Below are 25391 nucleotides of genomic sequence, written 5' to 3' on the forward strand. Positions count from 1 at the left end.
CAGGTGAACCAAACAGAAAGTTCGTCGCTCGGTGCAGCAGTGTCACAGCCAGATTCCGATCAGAAACTTCCCAAGCAGTGCGCGATCGCGCTAGATTCAGATCTAGAATCAATTTCCTCTCTCCAGCGTCTGAAATTTTTCCGATATCGATCTTCGAAACGATATCGGTCGCTCGCTCGAAGCAATTCGAGGCGAGATCGAAATTTTTGAGATTGATCCATATGAGACCGGTCCTGTGGTAGAAGAGAGAGCACTTGATCATCGGAGACGGGACTCCGGTGACATCAATGGAGAGAAAGAGCATATCGGCGGCGACATGTCTTAAACTCGCAATGATCTCCGCCGCGGCGGAAGAGGAGGAGCGTAGGGAAGCGGCGTTGGAGAGGTCGACGCAGGCGTTCCAGAGGCGAAAGCTGAGCTTCCATAGGTGGAGCTTGAAAGAGTTGCTGGGGAAGGGAGCGAGTTGACTCAGCCGAGTCAGCGCTTGCCTGAGAGAAGAGGGAAGGGACTCGGTGGGAGGGTGATCCTTGGAGACAGATTCGGCTTGGTGGATGGAGAGCTCGATCTCGGAGAGGAGAGGATGGTGAGCTTGAGGCTCGGCTTCACGGTGGATTTGCCGGAGCTCCGGCGTCGAAATCTCGGCGATTCTCATTTTTTTTGGCGGGAGATCTCCAACAGAGAGAGGGCGACGAGAGGAATTTCAAAAAGCTGAGACAAAATTCAAATGTATGGACTACTGAATAAATACATATATATATGTATGTGTGGGAGAGAAAATGTTTGTGATTCTCTTTGGTAGAAGTGATTTAAGTTATGATTAAATTATAATTATATGCATAGATAAATACATATATACAAGACTGTACACACACATATACACACAAACAAAACATATATACATGCAAACAAAAACAAGCATAGGACAACCATCTACATAAAAAAAAAGAGTATATATAAATATATAACAACGGCGGTACCATAGTATCAACTTGTACAACATTTTGAGGATATATCATATAGTTAACAACCTTAGGGATTTGTCCATTTTTTTTTTGGCGGGGGTTTGGTCCTGCAACAGCAAATACTAAAACCATCCGTACACAGAAACATCAAAGGACGTAAGGACTAGAGGGGTTAAAAAAAACTGCCCATACGAGTACAGTCATATTCCCTTCATTAGCCAGTGGATTAGTGGAAGTAAGGAGGAGGAGGAGGCTGGTACTGGTAGCAGTTCCCGTACAAGTTCCCGTTGTGGAATGCGTACGTTGGAGGAGGAGCCATGAACGGTGCTGTGTTGAGGAAAGCTCTGTTCTCGTACACGTAGTGCGTGTACCTGTCCAGGACTCCGCCGTTGGCTGGGTTAGCTGCGGCTCGGGGCTGACCACCGTGGCTTGCACGTGGTCGTTTCGGCTGGGGTTTGGTGGGTTCGATTCCTCTCTTCTTGTCCGCTTTCGCTTTCTCGAGTTGAATGACCCGTTTTTGAAGTGGGTCTACCTGGTATTGCTCCTCCATGTTATGCTCCTCGATGCACTTGATTACTGCTTTCAGGGCTGCGAGCTCTCGCTCGTTGAACTCATCCTACAACGCCAAAACACGTATCTATGCTAATTGGTTATCATGCAGGCTTGTCTGGCTTGATCAAATTGCAGCAAACTGAGCTAGAGATGGACAGATTCTAGTATATACAGAACAAGACAGATGGATACACCGATATGAGTATAGGGTATCAGATAATATACTGAGTAATCGATAATGTCCTGAATTGGAAAGGCCTACGAGTTTAAGGGTTCAATATGGTTCAGACAACAAAGAGCTCAATACCGTTCAGACAGATATACTAGTATTTGACCTGAATAATTCATGGAAGTTGTTTTTCTCTGGAAAGATAATACATTCTGAACAATGTAATGCATGAGGATCAGACAGAGAACTTGCCTCAACAGTGGGAGATGCATTGCCTGGTTTGCCTTGGGAAGAAGCTCTTCTTGCCTCGGCCAAGTAGGATTTCAATAAAGCCACAGGCGGGAATTGTTCAGTGAGCTCAAACGCGAAAGCCAAGTTAACCGCATCGATCTGCCTTCCACTGTTGATAAGAACTTCAACCACACCTGGAAAAGAGAAAACAATGCCCAACACCATAGATTAAGATCAACGGTGAAGATAGAGAACTTGGATGGGCTAAGAAAAAGTTCGATCCAAGGTAATTTCGTCTCATATTAGATACTGTTGAGCAATTTACAGAAAAACTTCACAATTTCATAATATGTAAGAGAATCAACCACAGCCTTGAGATTAGAATATAACACACCAGGCATTTTCTCTGATAGCCCAAGGGAGCGGAACAGCTCAGCAGCCTGACGACGTCGAGAAACCATTGGAACAAGCTTGGAGAGTTCTTCCTCCTTAAATTCAGAAGCAATGCCGAAAGCTGCCAGCAGTTGCAAGAAGGCATGAGCCTCCAACGAATTCCCATTGCTATCTTCAACGTCAAGAGTTTTTAGCATCGGCCTCCATCCATCAGCAATAGTCTTTGCCCTCTCCTTAATATCTCCTGACAGGACAGTAGCGAGTGAAGTTGGGTCCAGACCAGATAACAGAATGCTAAGGCACTCCATCAACATGATACAGGTCCTTCGAATACCCAATAGGTTCGAGCCTTTCTTCCCATCAGAATTTTTTGTCTCCACAGGGTAAAACCCTGTCAAAGAGTCAAGAACCAAGCTGGCTGGATTTGCTGCAGCTTTAAAAGCAAATGGAATCTCCTCCTTAAGCACTGCAAGGTTCTTACGGTTATCCGATACAAATTTATGGAGCCCAACAGAGTCCATGTCCTCACAGAGTTTCAGTAACTGAGGATAAGCCTTCACTTCAAAATTTCCCATCTCGGGAGAGTTCTGAACATCTTCCACAGTACCGTCAGCAATATAGCCATCAGGTGAATCCTCTGCAGCCTTACCGACCCGACTTTCACCGAGAGAGGTTAGACCAGTAGGCTCTACAGATGGCGTATTGTTGTACTTCTCCAAAGCACTGGTTATGGCAAGCATAGCGGCATCTCTCTTCTTCTGAAGCCTCTCCAGTGAAGCCTTCTCCTTGGCGTCCACATCTGCCTTTTTCTTCTCCAACAGTTCCCCGGCTTTCCTTGTTCTGGTTTCATACTCTTTTTCCTGGTCTTCCAGTTCATGAAACCGTCTCTTCAGTGACCTCTCCAGCCCATGAAAATGCTCCTCAAGTTCCTTCCACTTAAGATTCAGTGTAATGGCACGCTGGCTTTCGAGTTCAGCAAAGGCCTTCTGGAGTTGCTGAATCTTGGACATGGAGGAGTCCATGAGCGAAGCAACTGACTGGGTATCTTCCATCATGTAAAATCTAAAGAAAGAAGAAGAAAGAACTGTAATTAAGAGAAAGTCTGGACCAAGACAAAACTGGCAAACCATATTCAATTGGGAATAAGGCAACTTCAGACCAAACATACGGATCAGAAGCATAGATAAATCACAATCGCATAAGTTTCCCATAATAGCAGAACAAACGATCTGAAAACCCCCTAAGACTAATCACACAAACAGAATCACGTACATGTTTGCAATATCATATCGAAGAACAAGAAAGCTCATAGATACTAAATTAGACGAAATCAGACAAGAGCATACCAATCTAGGTGAATCAAATCTCTCGGCTGTCAGTGTCAGCTGAAACCTCCAAATTCATGAACACAAATCATCTTCTAGAACTAAACTAATATACGATCATCCACGAGTTTCAAGGAAAATTAAGCTAAAAACCGGAGAATAACAGCAAGAACCCAGCTAGTAGAACTGAAGAACGACGAAATGAGAGAACAAAGTAGCTGATTCTGATGACATCTCCACTCAATCTATAACACCCACCAATCTTCGACAACAAAACTCAACTCCGTGCAAGCAAAATTCATATAATTACACAAGAAAATCAGAGAACCCTAGCTACATCAAGCATCTAACAAGCACGAATTTGCAGCAAACAAACGATAGAAGAAGACCACAGAACAGAACAACATTACCCGGAGAAAAAAAAATCAAACAAAGAAACAGCTCGAAGAAGAAATCAAAATCCTCCAGGAGCACCGGTAGAACATCGATCCATCTCCAGAGATCGGGAGTTTTTTGGAGCGGCGTGGAAAAGAGAGAAAAAATCCCTAAAGGGAAGAGCGAGTGAAGAAGAAAAGAGGAAAGTTGAAGCGAGGCAAAAGCCAAGTGTTTTATAAGAGACCACCTTTTCTTTCTTTTTTTTTTGAAATCTGCCATTTTTTTTGGAGCGCACACCAATTTTGCTATTTCCAGGCGCCGTGGTAGCGAACTTGCTCTCTCCCCCACCTACCGGTTGGCGAGATGATGGAGTGGCAATAGCGAAACATGGAGTGCCTTTATAAGTTTTTCCACGTGCGTTTGTCTGAAGCTGCCGGGTTCTTCCTTTTTTCCCCCAATCCTTTGCCAATAGTATTGATCATTTCTTAAAGGAAAAAAAAAATGTTTACCATAAAATTATAATATATATTATGTATTTCAGAGTTTTAGCTTAAAATTTTACGGAAAATATTAATTTTATGAAATAAACATATCCCGATTAAATCCACAAGTAGGTAGGTGACAATAAATTTTGTGATTATTAAACATATAAATTTTTATTTTGATAGAAGATATTATATGATTGATATCCGTCCTGTCACAATGGAGAGCATAGATGTGGCTCATGACTTACATAATCCTGTAATTTAAATATTTTCTGAATTATTTAGCAATCAAGTAATTGTATTTTTCTCATTTTTATTAAACATGTTTTCTATAATTAATTACGATTAAAAAAATAAAGAGGAAAGAAAAATAACATTTGGGCCGCGGAGACATCGTTTTTCGGGCTTAACGGCCCAAAACAAGGTCTCGGCCCAGTTAAAGAAAGCCTACTACTCGGAAGTGACAAGTGATTGTGGTTCATTAAGGATTGAATCCCAATTAACCAACTAGAACCGGAACGATCCAAATAAAATATTTTCTCGGGTATTTTTCGTGTTTGGATTCTTTTTTTAAATAAAATATATTATTAGGTTTCAAGATCAAATTCGACTTGGTTCCGTTTTTATTAAAACCCATTTTTTTTTCTAAAAAACATTTTCGTTTTCTTTAACTTTATCCATTGCGTTTCGTGTATTAGATCCAATAAATTCAATATAACGCGCAAAGAAGTTACTTTTTAAAAAAAATATATATATTTTTTTGGTTGAATAAAAAAAATATATTGGGTCATAGCATTCCCATTCCCACTCTGTCCTTAGAATTCCATCAAAACCCAGTCTACACGAATTTTGAATTTTCAAACAATCTGAGTCAACGACCACGACGACGACTTCACTTTCCTTCTCTCTCTCTCTCTCTCTCTGTTTTCCCATTTGATTTGTGATCTTTTCTCCGCAGTCCCTTCATTTTCCACAGTTTCTCAACCTCCTCTTAAACACTCGCTCTCAGCGATGCGAATTGCTTCTTCTTCATCCTGCGCAGCTCCTTCAGCTCTCTTCGCAGTCTTTGGATCTTTATTTTCTCAGGTGGGTCTTCGGATTCTCGACTAAAGATTCGCTTTTTTCACTTGGGGTTTTCTCTCTTTCTCCGAGTTCATATTCATTTCCAAAGTCAACTTGCGTTGGGATCGTTAAATTCTTTCGAATTCGCAGCTTAGGAGTTGATTGTTCGCGATTATTATTCGTGGGTAGGACTCTTTTCTTGGTACCAGCTTGCTGAAATATGTTCTCTTTTCCCTGCTTTTGTGTCTGTCTTTGTTGATTTACTTTCAGGATTTGATGCTCTGGGGAGTGGTCATCTGAGGAAACCATACACAGTTCTCGGTCGAACTCTTTAGTTTATAAGCCCCTTTGGTGATCTGTTGGTGGTGGCTTGTGTTCGAGATGGTGGTCACTAGGCTAGTTTCCGTCTTTTTCGTTGGTAATTGTCTTTTGCTGTTGTTCTGTTCTGGTTTGAGCAATGCGAGTGAAGCAGATATAGCTTGCCTGAAAACCTTAAAAGAACAATTTAAGGATCCAAATGGGTATTTGTCCAACTGGGTGTTTGGCAATAGCACCCCAGGGTATATCTGCAAGTTTAGTGGTGTGAGTTGTTGGCACGACGACGAGAATAGAGTCTTGAGCATCAAGCTTCCTGGCTATGGCGTCGGGGGAGAGTTTCCTCGTGGAGTCAAAGAATGCACAAGTTTAACAGCCCTAGATCTGTCTAAGAACAACCTCTCTGGCACTCTACCAACTGATATATCTAGCTTTATTGGACTTGCTACGACTCTGGACCTGTCCTACAATGGCTTCTCTGGTGAAATCCCCGTCAGCGTGTCGAATATATCCTTCTTGAACACCCTTATGCTTAACGATAACCGCTTCACGGGTCAGATCCCACCCCAGCTAGCCTTGCTTGGACGGCTCAAAAAGTTCTCAGTGGCCAACAATCTCCTCACTGGTCCAGTCCCGAATTTAAACAGCACCATTACTCAGGAGAGTTATGATAATAACCTGGGTTTGTGCGGTAAGCCTTTGGATCCTTGTAGTGATGGCACTTCAAAGTCCCGTGGCAAAGTTATTGTTATCGCAGCAGCTGGTGGAGTGACTGGCGCAGCAATAATCGTGGGTATTGGTTTGTTCATCTACTTCCGTAGATTTGCTGTTGTTAGAAAGAAGGACGATGATCCCGAAGGAAACAAATGGGCAAAGGACTTGAAAACACAAAAAGGCATTAAGGTAAAAACTCATTGATTAGTGGAACCATATATAGTAAATAGTGTCATTTGCCTTGCTATTTTCAATGTATCTCAATTGGCTATTACAGTATCGGTCCATGTTGTGGTAGTTGTGTTGTTCTGAGTTATGTTTGTGGTGTTGATTTGCCAGGTCTCCATGTTTGAGAAATCAGTTTCGAAGATGAAATTAAGTGATCTTATGAGGGCTACGAACGAATTCAACAAAGATAACATCATTGGATCTGGAAGAACTGGAGCAATGTACAAAGGAGTGCTTGAGGATGGAACTGCACTTATGATAAAGAGGCTGCAAGATTCTCAACACTCAGAGAAAGAATTTATATCGGAGATGATGACATTAGGGACTGTAAAACACAGAAATTTGGTACCTCTTTTGGGATTCTGTGTTGCAAAAAAAGAGAGGCTTCTGATATACGAGTACATGCTGCAGGGCAGCCTGTATGATAACTTACATCCCACAGATGAAGCCTCCAAACCCATGGATTGGCCTCTGAGGTTGAAGATCGCGATAGGGGCAGCAAAAGGATTTGCATGGCTCCACCACAGCTGTAACCCGAGAATCATTCATCGGAACATAAGCTCCAAATGCATATTGTTGTCTGCAGATTTTGAACCCAAGATCTCTGATTTTGGTCTGGCTCGGCTGATGAACCCAGTTGACACCCATTTAAGCACATTCGTCAATGGAGAATTTGGAGAATTCGGGTATGTTGCTCCCGAGTACACTAGAACCCTAGTGGCCACTCCCAAAGGAGATGTTTACAGCTTCGGGGTTGTTCTTCTGGAGCTAGTGACCAGTGAAATACCCACGAGTATTACCAAAGTGTCTGAATCCGAAGAAGAAAGCTTCAAGGGGAACCTCGTGGAGTGGATCACAAAGCTCTCGGGTGAATCAAAGCTTCGGGATGCAATGGACAAGTCCTTGCTCATCAATGGCGTAGATGAAGAGGTCTTCAGAGTTCTGAAAGTGGCTTGCAACTGTGTTCTGTCCGCTGCTAAGGAGAGGCCTACCATGTTCGAAGTCTATCAGTTCCTCAGGGCCATTGGCGAGAGCTACCACTTCACCACCGAGGATGATATCTTGGTTCCCACAGAATCAGGAGGAGCTGATTTCGTCGAAGAACTCATAGTTGCTCGCTGATGATGAGCAAGGGGAAAGCTTACTCAAACACAAAAAATCTTTTTTTAGCTGTGATAGTACACATAAATATATATATATACACATATTCTCGCGTATGTAAGTATTGTTTATCTGGGTTCTTCTGAATGTTGTCTGTAATGTTAAATTACTGCAATGAGCAGCTTAGCTTGGCTTGTCTCTGTAACTGGTTTGGTCTGTCACTGGAAGTGGCATGAATCTCGGAATCCATGTTCTCAGTTCAATAAATTTTTGTATCACTTTGGTCTGTGATATTACCATATATGCCTCCAATGTGTGTGTGTATATATATATGGTGTTTTTCTAAAACAAATTACAGAGAAGAAAAACTACCCCAATCCTCTGATACATTGGACTCTTGTCTCTTATATGACATTATTACCTTACATTGTACTTCAACATGACAACACACAGGGTCTCTATAATACAAAACTCAAGGGAGGAAAATCACGGAACAGGTCGCCTTCTCGTATGGGTTCGGGTTTTGCTTTGAGGTCTTCTCGGTATCTTGCCAAAGCAGAAACCGCCAATTATAGCACCTACAGGTGCAAAGATGGCTGCACCAACTGCAAAACCTGTTCTGTTCATCTCGAAGGATGAATCACGACAAGGATCCAAAGGCTTACCACACAAACCCGGGTTATTATCATAATTCTCCCGAGTAATTCTGGTGCTGTTGAAATCCGGGACTGGACCTGTGAGGAGATTGTAGGCCACTGAGAATTGTTTGAGCCGTCTAAGCAAGGTTAGATCGGGTGGGATCTTACCCCTGAGGCGGTTATCGTTAAGCATAAGAGTGTTCAAGAAGGATATATTGGACAGGCTGACGGGGATTTCACCAGAGAAGCCATTGTAGGACAGGTCCAGAGTCGTAGCAAGTCCAATCAACATAGATATATCAGATGGGAGAGCGCCAGAGAGGTTGTTTCTGGAAAGATCCAGGGCTGTTAAACTCGTGCATTCTTTGACACCACGAGGAAACTCGCCCTCGAGACCATAGCCAGGAAGCCTGATGAGCATGACCTTATTCTCGTTGTCGTGCCAACAAGTCACGCCACTGAACTTGCAGATATACCCTGGGGTGCTATTGCCAAATACCCAGTTGGACAAATACCCATTTGGATCCTTAAGTTGTGCTTTCAAGGACATCAGGCAAGTTATATCAGACCAGGACGCATCACTAAAACTGGAAACCAGTAAAAACAAGAGGCATTTTGTAGTGAATGATGCAAGAACTTGGCGAATGGATGGCAACGTGCACACGTATAAGCCACGACTTGTGGCGAAGGGATTCCGTCAGATTCGTGGTATTGACTATGATGAGACGCTTTCGCCCGTAGTTATGCTGAAGTCCATCAGGATCCTGACGGGGCACTAAACCAACAATTGGGGCAATCCTTAGCCATATGTCCACGGCCCCGACACTTATAAAAAATGATCTCTCTAGATCGAGTGTCCTTAGGGTTATCTAGGAGTAGCTTCGGAGCTCGTGAAGCTTCGGGAGCTCTTCCTTTGTCCCGGAAGTCACGGGAGGCTTTAATCTCAGTTGTTTCTCTCTTAGGACCAGACGAAGGCTTTGGTGAATATGATGGAGGTCCTACTTGGGATTTTACTCTACTTAGTCGGGATTGTTTCCTTTGATCTTGCCTTTCTATTTGAACGGCTAAATGTAGGAGTTCGTGGAGATCACGGTAAGGATGACGCTCTACTTTGCGAGCAATACGTTCTTGGGGTCCATCTAGGAACTGAGCCATCACCGTCTCCTCATCCTCTTCGAGCTCTAATCGACTCCTAATATGCTCAAACTCCTCGAAATATTCTTCCACTGGTCTAGCTCCTTGGGCGAGCTTCCGATACTTCCTTTGAAGTTCTCGGTGGAAATGCGGAGGAACATATCTCTTGCGCATGAGAGCCTTCATCTCAGTCCCGACTTGCTCTACGTGAGCTCGTCGTCGCTTGGTGGTTTCCCGATCCCACCACGCTAGCGCATTCTCTGCTAATTGAGCAGCGGCATATTGGACCCTCTGTCGATCCGAATATGCATAACATTCGAAGATGTTATCCATACGGCGCTCCCAATCTAGGTATGCCTCGGGGTCTACCTTGCCTACGAAACCCAAAAGAAAAAGAAGAACAAAACGAATTGCTTTGAACCTTTACAGGAACTGATATTGTGGGAGACTTTTAAAGGCATCACAGCTAAATCAAACCCACCATTCACTGCAAGACTTTGAAAAGCCAAAGTCTTCTCCTATGTCCAATGAGTTTAATGAGATAACATAATTACCCTCTATAAACATAACACATTCATTTACTTGTTTATTGATCACACATGGATAAAGGCTTTGGACCAAGTCATAGCTCTATCAGATGACACATAGAAGAACATTCCATGAGCTGATGTTTTCTTGAATACATCAAAGATCAAATCTGCTGCTAAAACAACGGACTTGGCACATCTTCTCGACGATTGGCTCCTCATCATCTTTTCATTTCTTTGGTGGAAACCCTTACGGACTTGGCACATACTAACAGATAACATAACATATCAGTCTCTGATAGACTTGGCCTTCTTCACTATGAGTGAAGACTATGTGAGAAACAGGGGATTGCATATTCTCTCGATTCCCCGATTTCCTTGCAAACCTGGTCTAGAATGGCGAGAAAGTCTCTCACAACCACGAAGATTCGAAATGGATGAGCTTCTTCCTTGGCTGAATCCCCATGGAAATACTCTGTGATCTCCTTCACTGCAGAAAGTGCAGAACTTTCTCGAGTTTCAATCTTCTTAATCTCCTCTACAGCGGTTTCCAAAACCCGGCGCATGGATTCCCTGAATTTCCGCCATTGCCCTTCGGTTGATCCAATCCCCTCACTCAGTTGCAGAATCTCCTTGATTCCATCAATTCCTTGAGAAAGCTTTGAGACATGGCTTTCTAGGACACAGTAGTTCATGTCTGCAGATTTCTTGACATCAGCCAGCTCTGAACTGAGACTTTGGATCAGTTGCAAACCAAGCTTCCTGCAACGGGCTTCCTCCTCTTTTTCATTCGTGGAAGAATCTGAAAACTTGACGGTGTCTGAGAGACGAGCACCTTCTGATTTTATGATCTCCTGAAGTACATAACGCAAGAGAGTGGTTCTTCCATCTGTACCCTTTACATCGACGAGCTTGAGGAGAATGTCGAGTTTGCAGACATGATCATCACAATGGTTTGTTCCATCATTCATCTTGTTTCCTGTCTCCAGGACAGCTTCGAGAAGTTTCAAGAACATTCTGCTATTCTGCAGTTCCTCACAAGCAGCCTACAAAAGCGGATAGTTCGTGAGAAATAAATTTACCAACACACAAACTTCTACATCCCACATTGTCCAGTCCAGGCATCAGTTTACCTGTATAACATCGAATGATCTTTTCAGGTATTCAACCTCGGAATCAAAGTTAGCCACATAGATCAATGCATCAACCCTTTTGAACCCGAGAGGCACATCAAGCACGTCCTTGAGAAATTTCTCAGTTGGGCCAAGTCTGATCAATGAATTATCGTCAATCTCCTTCAATTTCAACTCTTCCTCTTGACTCGGAGCCATTCTTGATAAACTCTCAAGGAGTTCAACTCCGAGTGCATCACAATCACCTAAACCAGAAACCAAAGAAAACACATTCAGATTCTACAGACACATTTCTGAGAAGATACAACTAACAACAATATAGGGTTTCCAAAGGGTAATTTACCATCTACAAGGGCTTGACAGACATCACTCATGGTGCGGTTAAGCGCTCTAAGAAGAATACCGATATTCTGATCCCCTTTAGGATCTAAAACTCTGTTTTCTTGATTTAGAATCGGAGCATCACAGCTCCAACTCCTCTGTTTTGAGTTTGAACCTGAGGGGTTGGCAATCTTCCCCTCATTCAACCTGCCACACAGAACAGACTTGTTTAATAAGTGAACACAAAGAAAACGAAGTCGAAGCAGTAACAATACATCTCTTACTTGAACGAGCTGGAACGAAGACGATCCCATGACGTTCTCCGACAAGAACTTGCTCGGACTTTGTCCCAATGCAACGGTTTCAGCTTTGTCTTTTTCTGCTCTGTTGCTTCAGAAGTACCCGGTGGTAGTTCAGAGAAAGAATGCTTTTTCCACGGCTTTTGGAGCACAAAGGGCAGCGATGGCGGCACAAGAGGCGGCGGCTCAGGGACTCTCTGGCTCGAAAGAGGCTGCTCTCGCGGCGGAGGAGGCGGTGGCCGACAAGGAGGAGGGGCTGGTTCACTCGGTTCACTTCTACAAAAATCTGGAATTTCCCCGGAAGGATTCAGACTCTCAGAAGATTTATCAAGGTTGATTACAAAATCTCTTCTTGGTGATGCTGAATTCGGACACAGCAACACAGATTGCACATTTCGATTAAAGTCGTTCCATTTTGGCGGCGAACATTCGAGAAACTTCCTGAAAACTCCGTCCGGCGACGTGGAAACGGAAGAATACAGCGAAGAACGCCCACAGGCATCGGGTGTTATTATCGTACCTCTGTCGGGTGATGAAGAAGCTGAAGAAATCCGAGGAAACCCCACATTTTGGTTCCAGAAGCTAAACATCCTCAGAGACCCACTTCTGTTATGGCTTCTCGTCGCTCCTCTGTCCGGCGATGGAGAGGCTACTGAAAGCGACGGAGACCGAGGATTTTGCTCTGACGACACATCAGAGTCTCTCTGTCGAACCGTCGAGCTCATCGGCGGTGAAATCGTGACAGACAGTGACCTCGCCGGAGAACCAGAACTGGAGGACGAGCAGGAGCAAGTACTGTACGGAATGTTACTGGGTCCGTGTTCTTGACCCACGATCCCAGGCCCGTATCCAGGTCGGGTCGAGCTCTCGGTACAAGCCAGTGATGCCGGAGGCGAGTAGAATTCCTCTTCTTCGTTTCCTTCTTCCTCGGTGAGAGAATCCGCTGCTACATATTTCTGCTCGAAACTAAATACCGGCAATGGCGGAAGCGGTCGGATCTCCGGCGACTCTGGCTTCGAGAAACCCGACAGGGATTCACTGATCCTGTTGTCTCCCTGATCCTCTGCAGACTGCGAAGTCACGACATTGCCCAGGTAGAGAACCTCGGAGGTGTTAACAGTTACAGAGAGCTTGTTGGCGGTATTTCTCTGCGGTTGACAGAGTTCATGGCTGCTACTGTTGTCATTGTCTGAAGCAGAGCCCTTGGGTCGTTCTTTGAAACGACCGTTTTGCCCACGCCAGCGTCCGTATAGGAAGAAGGCGAGGCCGGTGACCGTGGCAATGGACAACACGGCGGAGATAGCTGGGATTAGAAGCTTCCGGGAACCAGGTTGGGGTTTCGGGGAGCGAGGAAGGACGAGGGCGGAGATATTCGCCGGAAAAGTGGCGAATGTCGCCGGAGGAGGCGGCGGAGGGACTGCGGGGTACAATGGAAAAAACGGGGAGCCACCGGGGGTAGAAGTGGAGGAGGGTACCTCCGGCGGAGGAAGGGCGGCATCGTAGAGGAGCCGACGGCGGAGACTGGCAGGGGAGGCGCAGAATAAGGGGGGAGGTGCGCAGGATAACAGGAAGAAGAAGAAGAAGATGGTGAACAGTGGAAACAATAAAGAGCCATGCATTGTGCAACTTTTTTGTCTGCAGAGTGGAGAGTGCAGTGACCAGTGAGAGAGTGTCCTTCGCACTTTGGGTGAAGAAGTTGATGGCATTTAAAAATAATATTTTTTTTCCTCCTATATACACTTAATAATTTCAAAATGAAAATCCAATGTGAAATTATTTTATATACGCAATAATTACATGAAGCAACTTTGAGGCCTTTCTTTCAAAAGAATCTTTTTGACTTTTTCTCCCCCTATACAGAACTTTTAAATTTTTTTTTATGGAAAACATCAAAAGTTTGGAAATTTGTACTGTTTTGCATGAAAACAAGTGAAAAGTTGGAATTTTTCACAAGCCCTTTATCATATTTATCTTTCTTTTTCACTATTCTAAAAACCCATCAATCATAGATTCAGACGGCGGAGACTGGCAGCAGAGGCGCAGAATAAGGGGGGGGGGGCGCAGGATAACAGGAAGAAGAAGAAGAAGATGGTGAACAGTGGAAACAATAAAGAGCCATGCATTGTGCAACTTTTTTGTCTGCAGAGTGGAGAGTGCAGTGACCAGTGAGAGAGTGTCCTTCGCACTTTGGGTGAAGAAGTTGATGGCATTTAAAAATAATATTTTTTTTCCTCCTATATACACTTAATAATTTCAAAATGCAGGATAACAGGAAGAAGAAGAAGAAGATGGTGAACAGTGGAAACAATAAAGAGCCATGCATTGTGCAACTTTTTTGTCTGCAGAGTGGAGAGTGCAGTGACCAGTGAGAGAGTGTCCTTCGCACTTTGGGTGAAGAAGTTGATGGCATTTAAAAATAATATTTTTTTTCCTCCTATATACACTTAATAATTTCAAAATGAAAATCCAATGTGAAATTATTTTATATACGCAATAATTACATGAAGCAACTTTGAGGCCTTTCTTTCAAAAGAATCTTTTTGACTTTTTCTCCCCCTATACAGAACTTTTAAATTTTTTTTTATGGAAAACATCAAAAGTTTGGAAATTTGTACTGTTTTGCATGAAAACAAGTGAAAAGTTGGAATTTTTCACAAGCCCTTTATCATATTTATCTTTCTTTTTCACTATTCTAAAAACCCATCAATCATAGATTCAGACAGTGGGCCAAGAGGGCAAGGGCTTCCTGTGCTCCTGCTAACGTGTGAAACCAAACTGGATATGAAGACTTATGTTTCTTAACTGTTGTCAGATTTCAGAATCAATGCTTACACATGTTATCAAGGAACAGACAAATGTCGAGAGGCAGTGAAAAACTCTCTGGATGATTAAATTTTCTTACTTGATTAAATGCAGAGAGCATTGAGGAAAAAGGTTTGTCAACTTGGCTTGAGCTGTAGTGACCAGCAAGAGATTTTCTTGGTTTGAAGATGTGGGTGGCGGCCAGTGTTGCCTTTTTGCAGGTGCAGTTATTGGCCTCCCTACCTTCACCGGTGCCCAACACCAAGCAACAACATACAAGAAAGAGAACTGCTCTTCTCAAATTCTCAGGATTTTCTTGGCATTAAGAACATAGAAGAAGACTTCCCCTTCATCTTCATCAAGTTTACTGTTAAAGAGAGCCTGGTGGTTCTATATTGGTCCCTCCATAGATGAGGCCTCAAGCTCCATTATCTGTTTATACCAAGAGAAAAACAATAATTAGTAAAACAGTTTAAATACACACAACGAAGCAGGAAAAACATTTACTTACTCTGTTCGGTTCAAACCGGCTTAGACCGAACCGCTCGGTTCGAATTGATTTCAGGATCTTCAGCTTCTAAACCGACCCGTTTAGTCTCGGTTCTGCCTGCTCGGTTCAAATCGGTTTAATCCCTTCATTAAACTATACAATACTCTGTTCTAATGTTACCAGACAGAACTAAGATATTAGAATCTATATATCTAATACGTACAAAATTTCAATTTTTTTAAAAAATTTTCCGGATAAATACTAAAATAATTCTGCAATCTTCCAAGTATCTTCAAATTCATATAACACAAGTTCATTTAAAATTCCGCAGCTTATATATTATGTTAGATTTAACAAACCACCATATTATGAATCTCATGAAAAAAGGCCTCTGAGACATAACAAGACAGCTTCAAGACTACATAGCCAAAAAGGACAATGCTTGGTTCGTCAAGACACTGAGTAAAAATATAAACCTCGACAGCAACGCAAAACAAAATCCCTAGCAGCACAACAGGGTGTGATTCTGGTTTACTCTTCATCTTCATCCTCATCATCATCGTCACCCGCTCCACCCGCAGAGTTCAGAGCCTTCAACCGCTCAATCAAACGAGCTTTCCTTTCCTCATACGTGAGTTTCTTTGCATTAAACCTAGACAAACCATAACGATCATATATAAGATCACTATATATATATATATATGTTTGTTGCTTTCTAGTGAGATGCCAGTGATTGTAAGTACCTCTTATGCTCCTTAGGAGGCTGTTTCTCTGATTTCTTCACGGATGGGTCGGCCCGGATGGCTGCATGAACCTTCTTGTACAATGCCTCCATGTTATCTGCCTCAATACCTCTCTTGATGTACTCACTGAAATGAGACTGGTACTTCTCTGGCTCGTCCTCATTCAACAGCTGCAAATTATACTCGCGAAAGAAAGATGAGATGACTTATCTTTAAGAGATTGCCATCCAACCGAAAAGAGTATCCTTAAGGCTGTCATTTGGTTTACCCTCATGTAATCAGCGATGTGACCACCGTAGATGTATTTCCTGTGAACTTCAGGGTCAAGCTGTTTGCTCTCCTTGTTGAACCCAGCAAACCTCTTGTCACTGTGCGGAATGTCAAGCCCACCATCCAAAGCACCCTAAGAATCAATAAAGGAGAGAAGACGATGAAGGGAATTCCATAGTAAAAATATAAGACAACCATGACTGACATGAGAACTAGCATGTGTGATCAATGCCAAGTACCTTAAGGGCACCGAAAACACGGTTTCCAGTTGTTGTCCTCACAAGACCAACATCGAGGAGAGCACGGAATGGCCTCCTGGTGTCAGTTGGCTCCACAGAGAAATCCTCTCCTGTTGCCTGTACAGAAAATAAACAGGCTCACAAATGATCCAGATAGGGTGGGTTCAGCCACATCTGTATACACAAAAAGTCAGTACCTCAACATTGCCCTCATACTCGCTGTCCATCTCAAGCATCTTAAGGACACGACGAGCCAAAAGGAGCCCAGTGCAATAAGCTGGAAAAGAAACATCAAGATTTATGAAAACATACCTCCAATATTGATAGGACAAAAAGGGGAACATCGGAGAGCATTGGAAAAGGTTTTAATACTACACCTGCAGCATAACTTGTGAGCCCCACCTCAAGGCCATAGCGGGGCAACTCATGACCATAAGCAGATGCAAGAACAATGTCACCAGCAATACTGGCAGACACAATTTGCGCGACTATGTCCTTGTTGGTCTATTATTGATGAAACAGGAAGAGAAACCAAGATTCGGACCATAAAAAAAAACTAGAGAAGTCAAAATCGATAAGCAGAACTTCAGTCAAAAGACAACACTGGACATAAGTTTTAAGATTCTTACAAATCTCACGACAAAACGGTATTTTGGGGTGTTGTACTTGTTCTTATCTTGGTTGATGAGGCGGATCCTGGCACGATAATCAGTCTTACCATCTGAAAAAGTAGAACAGAGATCAAATTTCTGGAAGGACAACCCAAGAACAATAGCAACGGTCGAGGCATGAAGAAGATAGCATACCACGCCTTCTCTTGAACTTCACTTGATACCTCTTGAAGTAAGCCTTGCTCTTTTGCGCTTTCACGAACGGCTGAAACAAAAAATCAATCATCAAGCACGCAGAAAACAGTAGAACTGTAGAAGCATAACCCAAATCCCAAGACACTATTCTATTCATGGAATCATGGCAGCAATTGCTGAAGAATAGGGTTATCTAAGATTCAACTACGAACGATGAATCTAGGATATACAAAGAACCCCGCAAACAGTAAGACTTCAAAACTAAGATTCCAAATCAGCTAAAGCTAATGATCAAACAATCGAAACTGCTAAAGAAAAGTACGAAAATGCGAGCAACAGAAGCGTAAATGACTAAACTTGATGACGAAACCTAGAAAAAAACAAACGAATCTATCACACTGATTGATGAAGTTACACTGATAATCCTTAAGAGAGTAACTCCAAGAAAGGATCTAGAACCGGGAGGGAGACAGAAGGTATTATCACCATGGCTGAAGGATCGTTGAGGCCGTCGAAACTAAACTATGTGAAATCTTTGGCGAAGAGGAGGGAGACGAAGAAGCGAAATGTTAAAATACTAAAACCCTAGCGAAGTATGGTGATATAAATCAACGGCCACGATTCGTTCTAGGTTTAGACGTGGCAATGTTAATCTCACTGCTCGGTGACAACAGCCCAAAAACAAGATAAATCGGGAATATATACAAAAATAAATAAATATTAAAATTAACAAAAAAAATTAAAAGACAGAAAATTTGGTCGGAATGGTTCCAGTGGCCTGTGACAATGCAATTAGAAGCGCTCTTTTGTATCTGGGGCATTTCGATCTAGGGTTTGAGCGAAATTGATTGTTCCAATGGTCTTCCCTCGAGTTCGTTTTTCGTTCGCCGGATCTCTGCAATGCTTGTCTCAAACTTTGGTACCGCTTCTCTGTTTCTGGAAATTTAGATTTCGAACATTGATTCCGGAGATTTTCGGTTTCAAAGTTTGGCCTTTTGAGTCTGTTTTTTTAGAAAGGTGTCGGATTCAGGGATTTGTTCATGAGGAGTCCATGAAATTGAAGCTTGATATGTTTTCCCAATCTTTGTCTGGTGTTGCAAAATGCGTTTTGTCTTAACTCTTCTTGCCCCATTACGCTATTGCTGCTCTGGATTTGAAGATACGCTTTGAACTTGGTTCCAATTGAATTCATTTTCTGATTATGGATCGGTTCGATTATTGTGTGTACCAAGTAAAATGGATGTTTTGTCTGCCTTGATTTCAGATGATTCGTTTAGGTTGATGAAGAACAGGGCTCATGTGTCCTGTGACAGGTACTATGAACAGGTCGAGTTTCAGTTGTGAACAAAATGAGACATGTCTGGAATTGTATTTGACTTGTGTATTTATGTTTCTCCAGTTTGAATTGAAGATCAAGAGTTTCTTTATACATGTATATGTTGAGCAAGAAGCTGAAATGGAAGATGTGTCTGATGATCTTACGACCTCAATCCTCCACCTTCCAGATGACTGCCTCGCCTTTATCTTCCTACGGCTAGACTCTGTTGCCGATCGCGATTCTTTCGGTTTAACTTCTCGCCGTTGGCTCAATATCCAAAACATGAACCGGAAATCATTACAGTTCCAATGCTCATTCGCGGTTCTTGATCGTTTTTCCCTGTCCCAGACGAATCAAGATGTGAATTCTTATCATTTTCACAGGCTGCTCAGTCGGTTTCAGTGGTTGGAGCATCTTTCCCTTTCCGGTTGCACAGAGCTAAACGATTCCAGTCTCGCCTCCCTTAGGTACCCTGGGGCAAGGCTGCATAGTCTTCACTTGGATTGTTGCTTCGGGATTTCCGATGACGGGATCTCCACCATTGCTAATTCTTGTCCCTATCTAAGAGTCATTAGTCTCTACCGATGCAATATCAGTGATATCGGGTTAGAAAAGTTGGCTATGGCCTCCTTGCCCTTATCATGTGTAAATCTCTCATACTGTCCTCTTGTCTCTGATTTCGGGATAAAAGCACTCTCACAGGCATGCTCTCAGCTTGAATCGGTCAAGATCTCAAACTGCAAGAGCATAACCGGTGTTGGCTTCACCGGCTGTTCCTCAACTTTGGCCTATGTAGACGCCGAGTCTTGCCAGCTCGAGCCAAAGGGTGTAACAGGAATCATTAGCGGGGGCGGGATCGAGTTTCTAAACATTTCAGGTGCAAGTTGCTACATTCGCAGGGACGGATTGACGGAATTAGGTTCCGGGCTTGCCTCCAAACTAAGAATCCTGAACCTAAGGATGTGCAGAACAGTCGGTGATCAATCCATCGAAGCTATAGCAAAAGGTTGCCCATTGCTCCACGAGTGGAACTTGGCACTGTGCCACGAGGTTAGGGTTTTGGGATGGGAAGCCATTGGCTATAACTGCCATAACTTGCAGAAACTCCACGTTAACCGGTGTAGGAACCTATGTGACCGAGGCTTGCAGGGTCTGAGGGACGGTTGTAAGAATCTTCAAGTCCTCTACATGAACGGGAACGGAAGGGTATCGGCTGCAGCAGTCGAGATGTTCAGATTACGGAGGGCCAATGTCGCAATCAAGGCAGAAGAATCAATGGCTATAGGACCAGATTGGACATTGCATACTCGAGGATGAACGAGTGTCATCTTTTTTCCAGATCTTGAACTTTAGGTATAAAAATGGCACATTATACCGTGTTTTGTTTTGCTTGTCGCGTCTCCTGGATGTTCTTTCTCAATGTAGTTATATTGTCAGAAAGACAATCCGAGCCAAGATGTATTATGATCGGTGTTTCGGTGACGTTGATGTATAAAAACCAGTCATTTTGATGCATAAAAGTCGAGCACTTTATTGAATTGCATGATACTTTAATGTTCTTCACCCATTACATTACATCACACATTTTTTCTGACACAACGGAAGAAGAAAAATGCACAACACAGCAACAAAAGATTTTTCGCAGTCTAATATCACTCAGTCCAACATCATCTGCAGCTTTTGAGAGAGAGAGAGAGAGTTTCCTCTCCGGACAGAGGAGACTCCATCTGAGACAAAACAATCTGGCTTTTGTAGTTCCCCAACCAGCGGCAAGACCGCTGTCTGCATTGCTATCTACATGTTCATTTTGGATGTAATGAAATCTTCGAATTGTGAACATTAGCTGTTGCCATTGTGGCCCCATACATTGTCCCAACCACCACCACCACCATTTGGTGCAGCGGCCATTTTAGGTCCCTCGAGATAGTTCTGGTTTCCATGGGGATCATGCGGCTGGTGAGGCAAGGGAAGTCCATCAGGCCCCACAGGATGCATCTTCCTTGGTTTTGTTTTGACCCCAAGTATCCTTAACACGAATCTCGCTAATTCCCCATATAACAAACCCCCACGATCAAAAAGCTGCAAGCAAGAATTTGAACGGTTGAAATGAGAACTACGACTTGTAGAGGCAGATGAATCGGTTTACAAAGAGGAAATTCAAGGTTGCAGAAACACGGAAAAAGATAGGTTGGTTGAAGGAAACCGAATAACCTGGAGGAGGGCAGACATGAACATGTGGAATGCCTGTGTGTTTTGGTCTATCAGCATAGCTACACGGCCAAAGAAATTCACAACACCTTGCATCTGCCACCAAAATGGATGCAAGTGTAGATATGTTATACTTGTACGCGACAGTCTAGATGATTAACATGTCTAATGGCTACAAAAATATTTGTCTCGGCTTCTGTTTGTGCAGCCAAATCATTTCCCAATTAGAAACCGAGAATATTATGTAGGAAAGAGATGATTACCACTCGAAGAAATGATATCCAAAATCCTGGAGGAGAGGGAGGTTCACCAAAGGGATTGTTTGGATCCTGGCCGCCATAAGGTCCCATGCCCATACCATAACCACCCATAGAACCACCAAATCCACCACCATACATTCCTCCCCCATACATGCTAGAACCTCCATAGAGACCACCATAACCTCCCCTATACATGCCACTACCATACATTCCACTCCCGTATGATGAACCATATCCCCCACCGTATGATGAACCATACATGCCTGAACCGTAACCAGAATTCATACCTAGATTTGAACCATACCCTGCAATACATATAACATAAACAATATTAACCTTTCTGTTCTATCAATTCCATAAATCCAAACACCGAAAGAATGCATCCCTAGGAATCATCCTAAAGATATAAATATACCGCCATATGTGCTCCCATAGTTTTGTTGCTCCCAAGGTCTAGTCGGTACAGGCCTACTAAGAGCATTTGTATTAGCAGCTGTAGTGGTTCTATTTGCAGAGGTAACTATTTCACCAGGTCTGGCGGTGCCAGAAGACTCAACGGCATCAGTCGTGCTGCCGTTTGTAGGAGGTTTGAAAGGTGAAGGACCAGATGTGCCCCCTGCTTGTTCCCAGGGTTTAGGAGGGCTGCCACCTGCTGCAACAAATTGAAGTTATTACATTTTTCAAAAAACATGATAAATTCTCAAAAAGAAATAGTAAAATCCCATCATATGAAAAGCAGATTGAGGACACATTATACAAGAAAACTCCAAATCACTCATTGACAGAACAATTGACATTAATGCAAAAGTTGTTTGAATTATTTGAGATGACACATATGAAACAGAGACAGAAAAAGCCATCAAAACGCCACCCAAAGAACAGAGTATGATAGAATCATGAACAGTTAACACATATTGCAGCCATCAAATGATAAAGCCTCCGATTAGAACAGAAAGACCATCAACATCTGAAAATCTCAGCTACTATAGTCAAGAGAACCAGGATCGAAACAGCTTATCACTAATGGAAGAACACTGATAAGATCACAATCCAAAGAGCCATTTCCATAAAAATTTAGAGTTTGTAGAAATGAAGCTGAAATGCGTAACCAAAGCTTAAACCACAAAACAAAGCTTTAAGGAAATGATTGCGAAACCCAGCTGTGACTCCTAACAAAGATAGCGAAACAGGTGCGGCGAAACCCTAAAGGTCTCTCTCCCTCTATAATGATATCAAGTGAACAAAAAGATCAATTCAATTCCAATCGATTGATAAGAACGGTAATTTTACTTCAAAAACATATAAAAGTCGATCAATTTCACGACTTGGAAGCAGAAAGCTTGAGAAAATCCATCAAATTTCCCAGAATCGCAGAAAAAGAATTCAATCGTTGACACCAAGAAACAAGAATCAAAGCTACGAGATTAAGATCACCGAACCTGATGGCTGAGACGCCATGGCTGAGACAATTCGAGAGCCCTTGTAATCTCCACCGTCAAACCTGAGGCGCGGAGAGAGAGAGAGACTTGAGTCTTGAAGACAGGCGGGGACCTCGAGAAGCGAGAGAACAAACGGATCACGTTCTACTTTTAGCTTATTGCATTTCTGCCCCGATATTTGTAACTAATTATCATATTTTTCCTGGGAAAAAAAACTAATTTGGGAAAAAGACGAAAGTCCGAAATCGAAATCGGGAGGAAAAAGATAAACATGATTGCCGTTCAAAGATTCCATTTTTCCGAAGCGAAAACCAGTCGGCGACCGTATTTTCCCAGCGCCCATTTCTGTCTGCCTCTCTGTTCCAATCCCGACGTAGATTTACCCTGACAATCTCTGCAAATTCTCACACTTTGGGTGAAAAATTCTCCGTAAAATCGGGGAAAGCAAGTGTCTCTATGACGAGGGCGGGAGTGATTACCGGTAGTTAAGGCGTAATTAAGGTCCTATCTGGGTAATTATGGCGGCGAGCGCAAACCCATCGGGGAGCAATCAAGAGGGTTCTTCGGCGACGGCAGCGGAGAAAGTGACGTCTTCCTCGGCGACGAATGAAGCTGCTGTGAATTCGGCAAATAATGGAGAAAATTCCGGTGGCTCCGGCGGTGGCGCCGCGGCTGCGGATAATAATCCGACGATTGCAGCTTTGAGGCATAACCCAGGAATCTCCGTCGATTGGAGCTCTGAGGAGCAGTCCCTGTTGGAGGATTTGCTAGCCAAGTGTGTCTTCTTGTTTCTCTCTTCATTATACCACCGTCGTCTTACTGTTTCATCCGCTACATATGTCCATTGTGGTTCATTGTTATCTACATGTTAGCTTAGTGAAACTGTATCTCTTACCCTCAAATTGATGTGCAGGTTTTTGCTATTTACCAGCTGTCTTGAATCGTGATCTATTTTGTGTTTAGCTGGTCTCAGATTAGTTAATTGGGTGCAATTTGTGTCATTAGGGTTTCTGATTTAAGCAAGAGCGAGATGGTTCGCTGGTGTTGTTCCTTAGCTTTTTATGTCTCAAGGCATGATTCTTTTCAAGCTATAAGCTTGAAGGATATGTTTTGAAGATAACCATTCAGATCGGTTCTCAGTTAACCTTGCCTTTAAGTTTAGTATGGTTGTTGTCAATATTTCCCTCACCCTTTGGTAAACGATGTTTTACAGGTATGCCTCAGAATCTGCCATCGTACGTTATGCTAAGATTGCAATGCAATTGAAGGACAAAACAGTCCGGGATGTGGCCCTGAGATGTAGATGGATGAATGTGAGTTTTCTTAATGCACTATCGCTGTTCGTTTCTGTTCTGTTTTATTTTTATGAATTGGTCTCCATCATTGTTAATGTCTCTTGTGTGATCACAGAAAAAGGAAAACGGAAAGCGTAGGAAAGAGGACCATTCGTCAAGGAAAAGCAAAGATAGAAAGGTGTGTTCTTCCTGTGTTTCTGCAGATTACTTATTAGTATTTTATGTCTGGGTAATTCATGCCTATAATTTGCTTGTTTGGGTTTTATAGTGTAACCTTCTTTTTCTTTCTTTCTTTCTTGCATTGTGTTGGATCTCCATCACTCTGGTTCACTTTAACATTTGCTTGTGTGGCATATGGAGAAGTTCACAAGACCAAAATCTAAATCTCGAATTGTACTGATTGACAGGAAAAAGCTACAGATTCTTCGGTGAAGTCTTCACCTCATTTGAATGTGCATCCTAACGGACCTTCATACGCTCCACCTATGATGACCATGGATACCGATGACGGTATATCTTTCAAAGGTTAGTCTGAGAATCTGCATTTCTTTTTTTATTTCAATCGATGCTCTTAGAGGTTGGAATAGAGAGGAGAGGCTCAATTGTCTTAAAACCATGTTTCTTGCAGCTATTGGTGGTGTGACCGGAGATCTTCTTGAGCAAAATGCTCAGATGTTCAATCAAATTTCCCCAAATTTCTCAGCTTTCCAGGTGAAATGCTCTTCTCAATTCAACGCAGTGAAAATTTATGTTATGGACTTCCTAATAATGTATGGTGGTGAACATAACTAGAGAATAGAGACCCATGTTTCTCTGATTATCTGTGAGTTTCTTTCTTGTTTCTTTCTTTGCATTGCAGATACACGAAAACATCAGCCTCTTCTGCAAAATCCGAGACAACATTCTCACAATCTTGAACGAGTAAAGTTTCTTTAACTCATCTTTTATGTTACAGGCCATGTTAGGCAAGCAGAGTTTATGCTTCGTTTCTCTCTCCCTCATTGTTTCTCTTTTCCAAGACAGCAAAAAACCCGACCGAGCAAATGTTTCCAAGTTAAAGTAACTAATGGTTGAACGACTCTTCTGCAGTTTGAATGACATGCCAGAGGTAATGAAGCAGATGCCCCCTCTTCCGGTGAAGGTGAACGATGAGCTGGCGAATTCAATCCTTCCTCACCCGTCTCGTCAAATGAAGTCATGACCTCTTATATAGAGAAGCTCTCATCATCAATGGTTCTCCTGACCAATTTCTCTAATCCAATTCAAGCAAAAAGAGGTGAATAAACCGGTCTTTTCCCCGAATCTTAGAGTTAGCCTGTTCATCAATGAACTTTAGTTCTGTTCATATATCCCTTTGTAGGGTGTAACGTCTTGTAGTAGAATGTGAATAGAGAGTCATGTTGTGACAAATGCTCTGTATAAAATTGGTTCAACGTGGAAGGTGTGATTAGGTTTATCATAAGATGCAAGTTTAATAGAACTGATGCCCAAAGTATGTGGCTTTTGTAACAAAGTCAATGTCTTTTGTATTACCTTCAAGAATTCCATGTTCAGATA

General features: G+C 42.7%; 9 protein-coding genes across 11 annotated transcripts in view; 3 read left to right on the top strand and 6 right to left on the bottom strand.

The window, feature by feature from the left end:
- The window catches only part of LOC104819011 (TPR repeat-containing protein ZIP4), a 3710-nt gene extending 3018 nt beyond the window's left edge, over window positions 1–692 (bottom strand). Inside the window, exon 1 of the mRNA XM_010548869.1 lies at window positions 30–692. Coding sequence (XP_010547171.1) covers window positions 30–652 — 623 coding nt within the window. The 5' untranslated portion in view covers window positions 653–692. The remainder of the gene's footprint in view (window positions 1–29) is intronic.
- A 239-nt stretch (window positions 693–931) lies between these two features.
- On the bottom strand, window positions 932–4216 carry LOC104819013 (FRIGIDA-like protein 3). Its single transcript, XM_010548872.1, has 4 exons — window positions 4043–4216; window positions 2309–3369; window positions 1936–2108; window positions 932–1578 (listed from the first exon to the last, which is right to left on the bottom strand). Exons 2-4 carry the CDS (start codon window positions 3360–3362, stop codon window positions 1189–1191), a joined length of 1617 nt encoding a protein of 538 aa, XP_010547174.1. The 5' UTR covers window positions 3363–3369; window positions 4043–4216; the 3' UTR covers window positions 932–1188.
- A 1138-nt stretch (window positions 4217–5354) lies between these two features.
- Window positions 5355–8213, top strand: LOC104819014 (probably inactive leucine-rich repeat receptor-like protein kinase At5g48380). Its single transcript, XM_010548873.2, has 3 exons — window positions 5355–5578; window positions 5825–6772; window positions 6923–8213. Exons 2-3 carry the CDS (start codon window positions 5936–5938, stop codon window positions 7931–7933), a joined length of 1848 nt encoding a protein of 615 aa, XP_010547175.1. The 5' UTR covers window positions 5355–5578; window positions 5825–5935; the 3' UTR covers window positions 7934–8213.
- Window positions 8214–8321: 108 nt separating this feature from the next.
- Window positions 8322–10133, bottom strand: LOC109116913 (probably inactive leucine-rich repeat receptor-like protein kinase At5g48380). The gene is made up of 2 exons (XM_019203245.1): window positions 10106–10133; window positions 8322–9137 (listed from the first exon to the last, which is right to left on the bottom strand). The coding sequence occupies exon 2, from the start codon at window positions 9098–9100 to the stop codon at window positions 8399–8401; it is 702 nt and encodes a 233-aa protein (XP_019058790.1). The 5' UTR covers window positions 9101–9137; window positions 10106–10133; the 3' UTR covers window positions 8322–8398.
- Window positions 10134–10240: 107 nt separating this feature from the next.
- Window positions 10241–14342, bottom strand: LOC104819015 (formin-like protein 10). Its single transcript, XM_010548874.2, has 5 exons — window positions 14256–14342; window positions 11950–13551; window positions 11688–11872; window positions 11345–11589; window positions 10241–11257 (listed from the first exon to the last, which is right to left on the bottom strand). Exons 1-5 carry the CDS (start codon window positions 14285–14287, stop codon window positions 10529–10531), a joined length of 2793 nt encoding a protein of 930 aa, XP_010547176.1. The 5' UTR covers window positions 14288–14342; the 3' UTR covers window positions 10241–10528.
- Window positions 14343–15568: 1226 nt separating this feature from the next.
- Window positions 15569–17908, bottom strand: LOC104819016 (60S ribosomal protein L5-2-like). Its single transcript, XM_010548876.2, has 9 exons — window positions 17801–17908; window positions 17315–17384; window positions 17138–17229; window positions 16886–17012; window positions 16706–16785; window positions 16509–16625; window positions 16268–16402; window positions 16000–16169; window positions 15569–15908 (listed from the first exon to the last, which is right to left on the bottom strand). The coding sequence occupies exons 1-9, from the start codon at window positions 17801–17803 to the stop codon at window positions 15788–15790; spliced, it is 915 nt and encodes a 304-aa protein (XP_010547178.1). The 5' UTR covers window positions 17804–17908; the 3' UTR covers window positions 15569–15787.
- A 154-nt stretch (window positions 17909–18062) lies between these two features.
- LOC104819025 (F-box/LRR-repeat protein 12) lies at window positions 18063–20170 on the top strand. 2 transcript variants are annotated; one of them, XM_010548885.2, is made up of 3 exons: window positions 18063–18233; window positions 18579–18640; window positions 18714–20170. In XM_010548885.2, exons 1-3 carry the CDS (start codon window positions 18215–18217, stop codon window positions 19947–19949), a joined length of 1317 nt encoding a protein of 438 aa, XP_010547187.1. In that variant the 5' UTR covers window positions 18063–18214; the 3' UTR covers window positions 19950–20170. The 2 variants fall into 2 exon arrangements, with proteins under 2 accessions (XP_010547187.1, XP_010547189.1); XM_010548887.2 differs by having other exon boundaries at window positions 18579–18627.
- LOC104819024 (peroxisomal membrane protein 13) lies at window positions 20162–22648 on the bottom strand. 2 transcript variants are annotated; one of them, XM_010548883.2, is made up of 5 exons: window positions 22540–22648; window positions 21516–21752; window positions 21104–21405; window positions 20844–20936; window positions 20162–20711 (listed from the first exon to the last, which is right to left on the bottom strand). In XM_010548883.2, the coding sequence occupies exons 1-5, from the start codon at window positions 22556–22558 to the stop codon at window positions 20472–20474; spliced, it is 891 nt and encodes a 296-aa protein (XP_010547185.1). In that variant the 5' UTR covers window positions 22559–22648; the 3' UTR covers window positions 20162–20471. The 2 variants fall into 2 exon arrangements, with proteins under 2 accessions (XP_010547185.1, XP_010547186.1); XM_010548884.2 differs by having other exon boundaries at window positions 21516–21749; window positions 22540–22646.
- Window positions 22649–22785: 137 nt separating this feature from the next.
- Window positions 22786–25391, top strand: LOC104819022. Its single transcript, XM_010548882.1, has 7 exons — window positions 22786–23314; window positions 23753–23852; window positions 23950–24012; window positions 24242–24359; window positions 24463–24545; window positions 24694–24755; window positions 24924–25391. The coding sequence occupies exons 1-7, from the start codon at window positions 23058–23060 to the stop codon at window positions 25033–25035; spliced, it is 795 nt and encodes a 264-aa protein (XP_010547184.1). The 5' UTR covers window positions 22786–23057; the 3' UTR covers window positions 25036–25391.

The sequence above is a fragment of the Tarenaya hassleriana genome, unplaced genomic scaffold, assembly GCF_000463585.1.
Source record: "Tarenaya hassleriana unplaced genomic scaffold, ASM46358v1 Cleome3, whole genome shotgun sequence".
Lineage (NCBI taxonomy): Eukaryota > Viridiplantae > Streptophyta > Magnoliopsida > Brassicales > Cleomaceae > Tarenaya > Tarenaya hassleriana.

Coding starts and splice junctions, on each gene's coding strand:
- LOC104819013 (XM_010548872.1), bottom strand. CDS start 3,362: ATGATGGAAGATACCCAGTCAGTTGCTTCGCTCATGGACTCCTCCATG. Junction 2,109..2,308: donor GCTATCAGAGAAAATGCCTG/GTGTGTTATATT, acceptor TCTCTTTTCCAG/GTGTGGTTGAAGTTCTTATC. Junction 1,579..1,935: donor ATGCATCTCCCACTGTTGAG/GCAAGTTCTCTG, acceptor TTGGCGTTGTAG/GATGAGTTCAACGAGCGAGA.
- LOC104819014 (XM_010548873.2), top strand. CDS start 5,936: ATGGTGGTCACTAGGCTAGTTTCCGTCTTTTTCGTTGGTAATTGTCTT. Junction 6,773..6,922: donor AAACACAAAAAGGCATTAAG/GTAAAAACTCAT, acceptor TTGATTTGCCAG/GTCTCCATGTTTGAGAAATC.
- LOC109116913 (XM_019203245.1), bottom strand. CDS start 9,100: ATGTCCTTGAAAGCACAACTTAAGGATCCAAATGGGTATTTGTCCAAC.
- LOC104819015 (XM_010548874.2), bottom strand. CDS start 14,287: ATGCATGGCTCTTTATTGTTTCCACTGTTCAC. Junction 13,552..14,255: donor TTATTGTTTCCACTGTTCAC/CATCTTCTTCTT, acceptor TCCACTGTTCAC/CATCTTCTTCTTCTTCTTCC. Junction 11,873..11,949: donor CTTCGTTCCAGCTCGTTCAA/GTAAGAGATGTA, acceptor TCTGTGTGGCAG/GTTGAATGAGGGGAAGATTG.
- LOC104819016 (XM_010548876.2), bottom strand. Junction 17,013..17,137: donor ACCGTTTTGTCGTGAGATTT/GTAAGAATCTTA, acceptor CATCAATAATAG/ACCAACAAGGACATAGTCGC. Junction 15,909..15,999: donor CCTCCTAAGGAGCATAAGAG/GTACTTACAATC, acceptor TGGTTTGTCTAG/GTTTAATGCAAAGAAACTCA.
- LOC104819025 (XM_010548885.2), top strand. Junction 18,641..18,713: donor GTGACAGGTACTATGAACAG/GTCGAGTTTCAG, acceptor ATGTTTCTCCAG/TTTGAATTGAAGATCAAGAG.
- LOC104819024 (XM_010548883.2), bottom strand. Junction 21,406..21,515: donor CTATGGGAGCACATATGGCG/GTATATTTATAT, acceptor TATGTATTGCAG/GGTATGGTTCAAATCTAGGT. Junction 20,712..20,843: donor TCATGTCTGCCCTCCTCCAG/GTTATTCGGTTT, acceptor TCTTGCTTGCAG/CTTTTTGATCGTGGGGGTTT.
- LOC104819022 (XM_010548882.1), top strand. CDS start 23,058: ATGGCGGCGAGCGCAAACCCATCGGGGAGCAATCAAGAGGGTTCTTCG. Junction 23,315..23,752: donor TTGGAGGATTTGCTAGCCAA/GTGTGTCTTCTT, acceptor GATGTTTTACAG/GTATGCCTCAGAATCTGCCA. Junction 24,360..24,462: donor TGACGGTATATCTTTCAAAG/GTTAGTCTGAGA, acceptor TGTTTCTTGCAG/CTATTGGTGGTGTGACCGGA.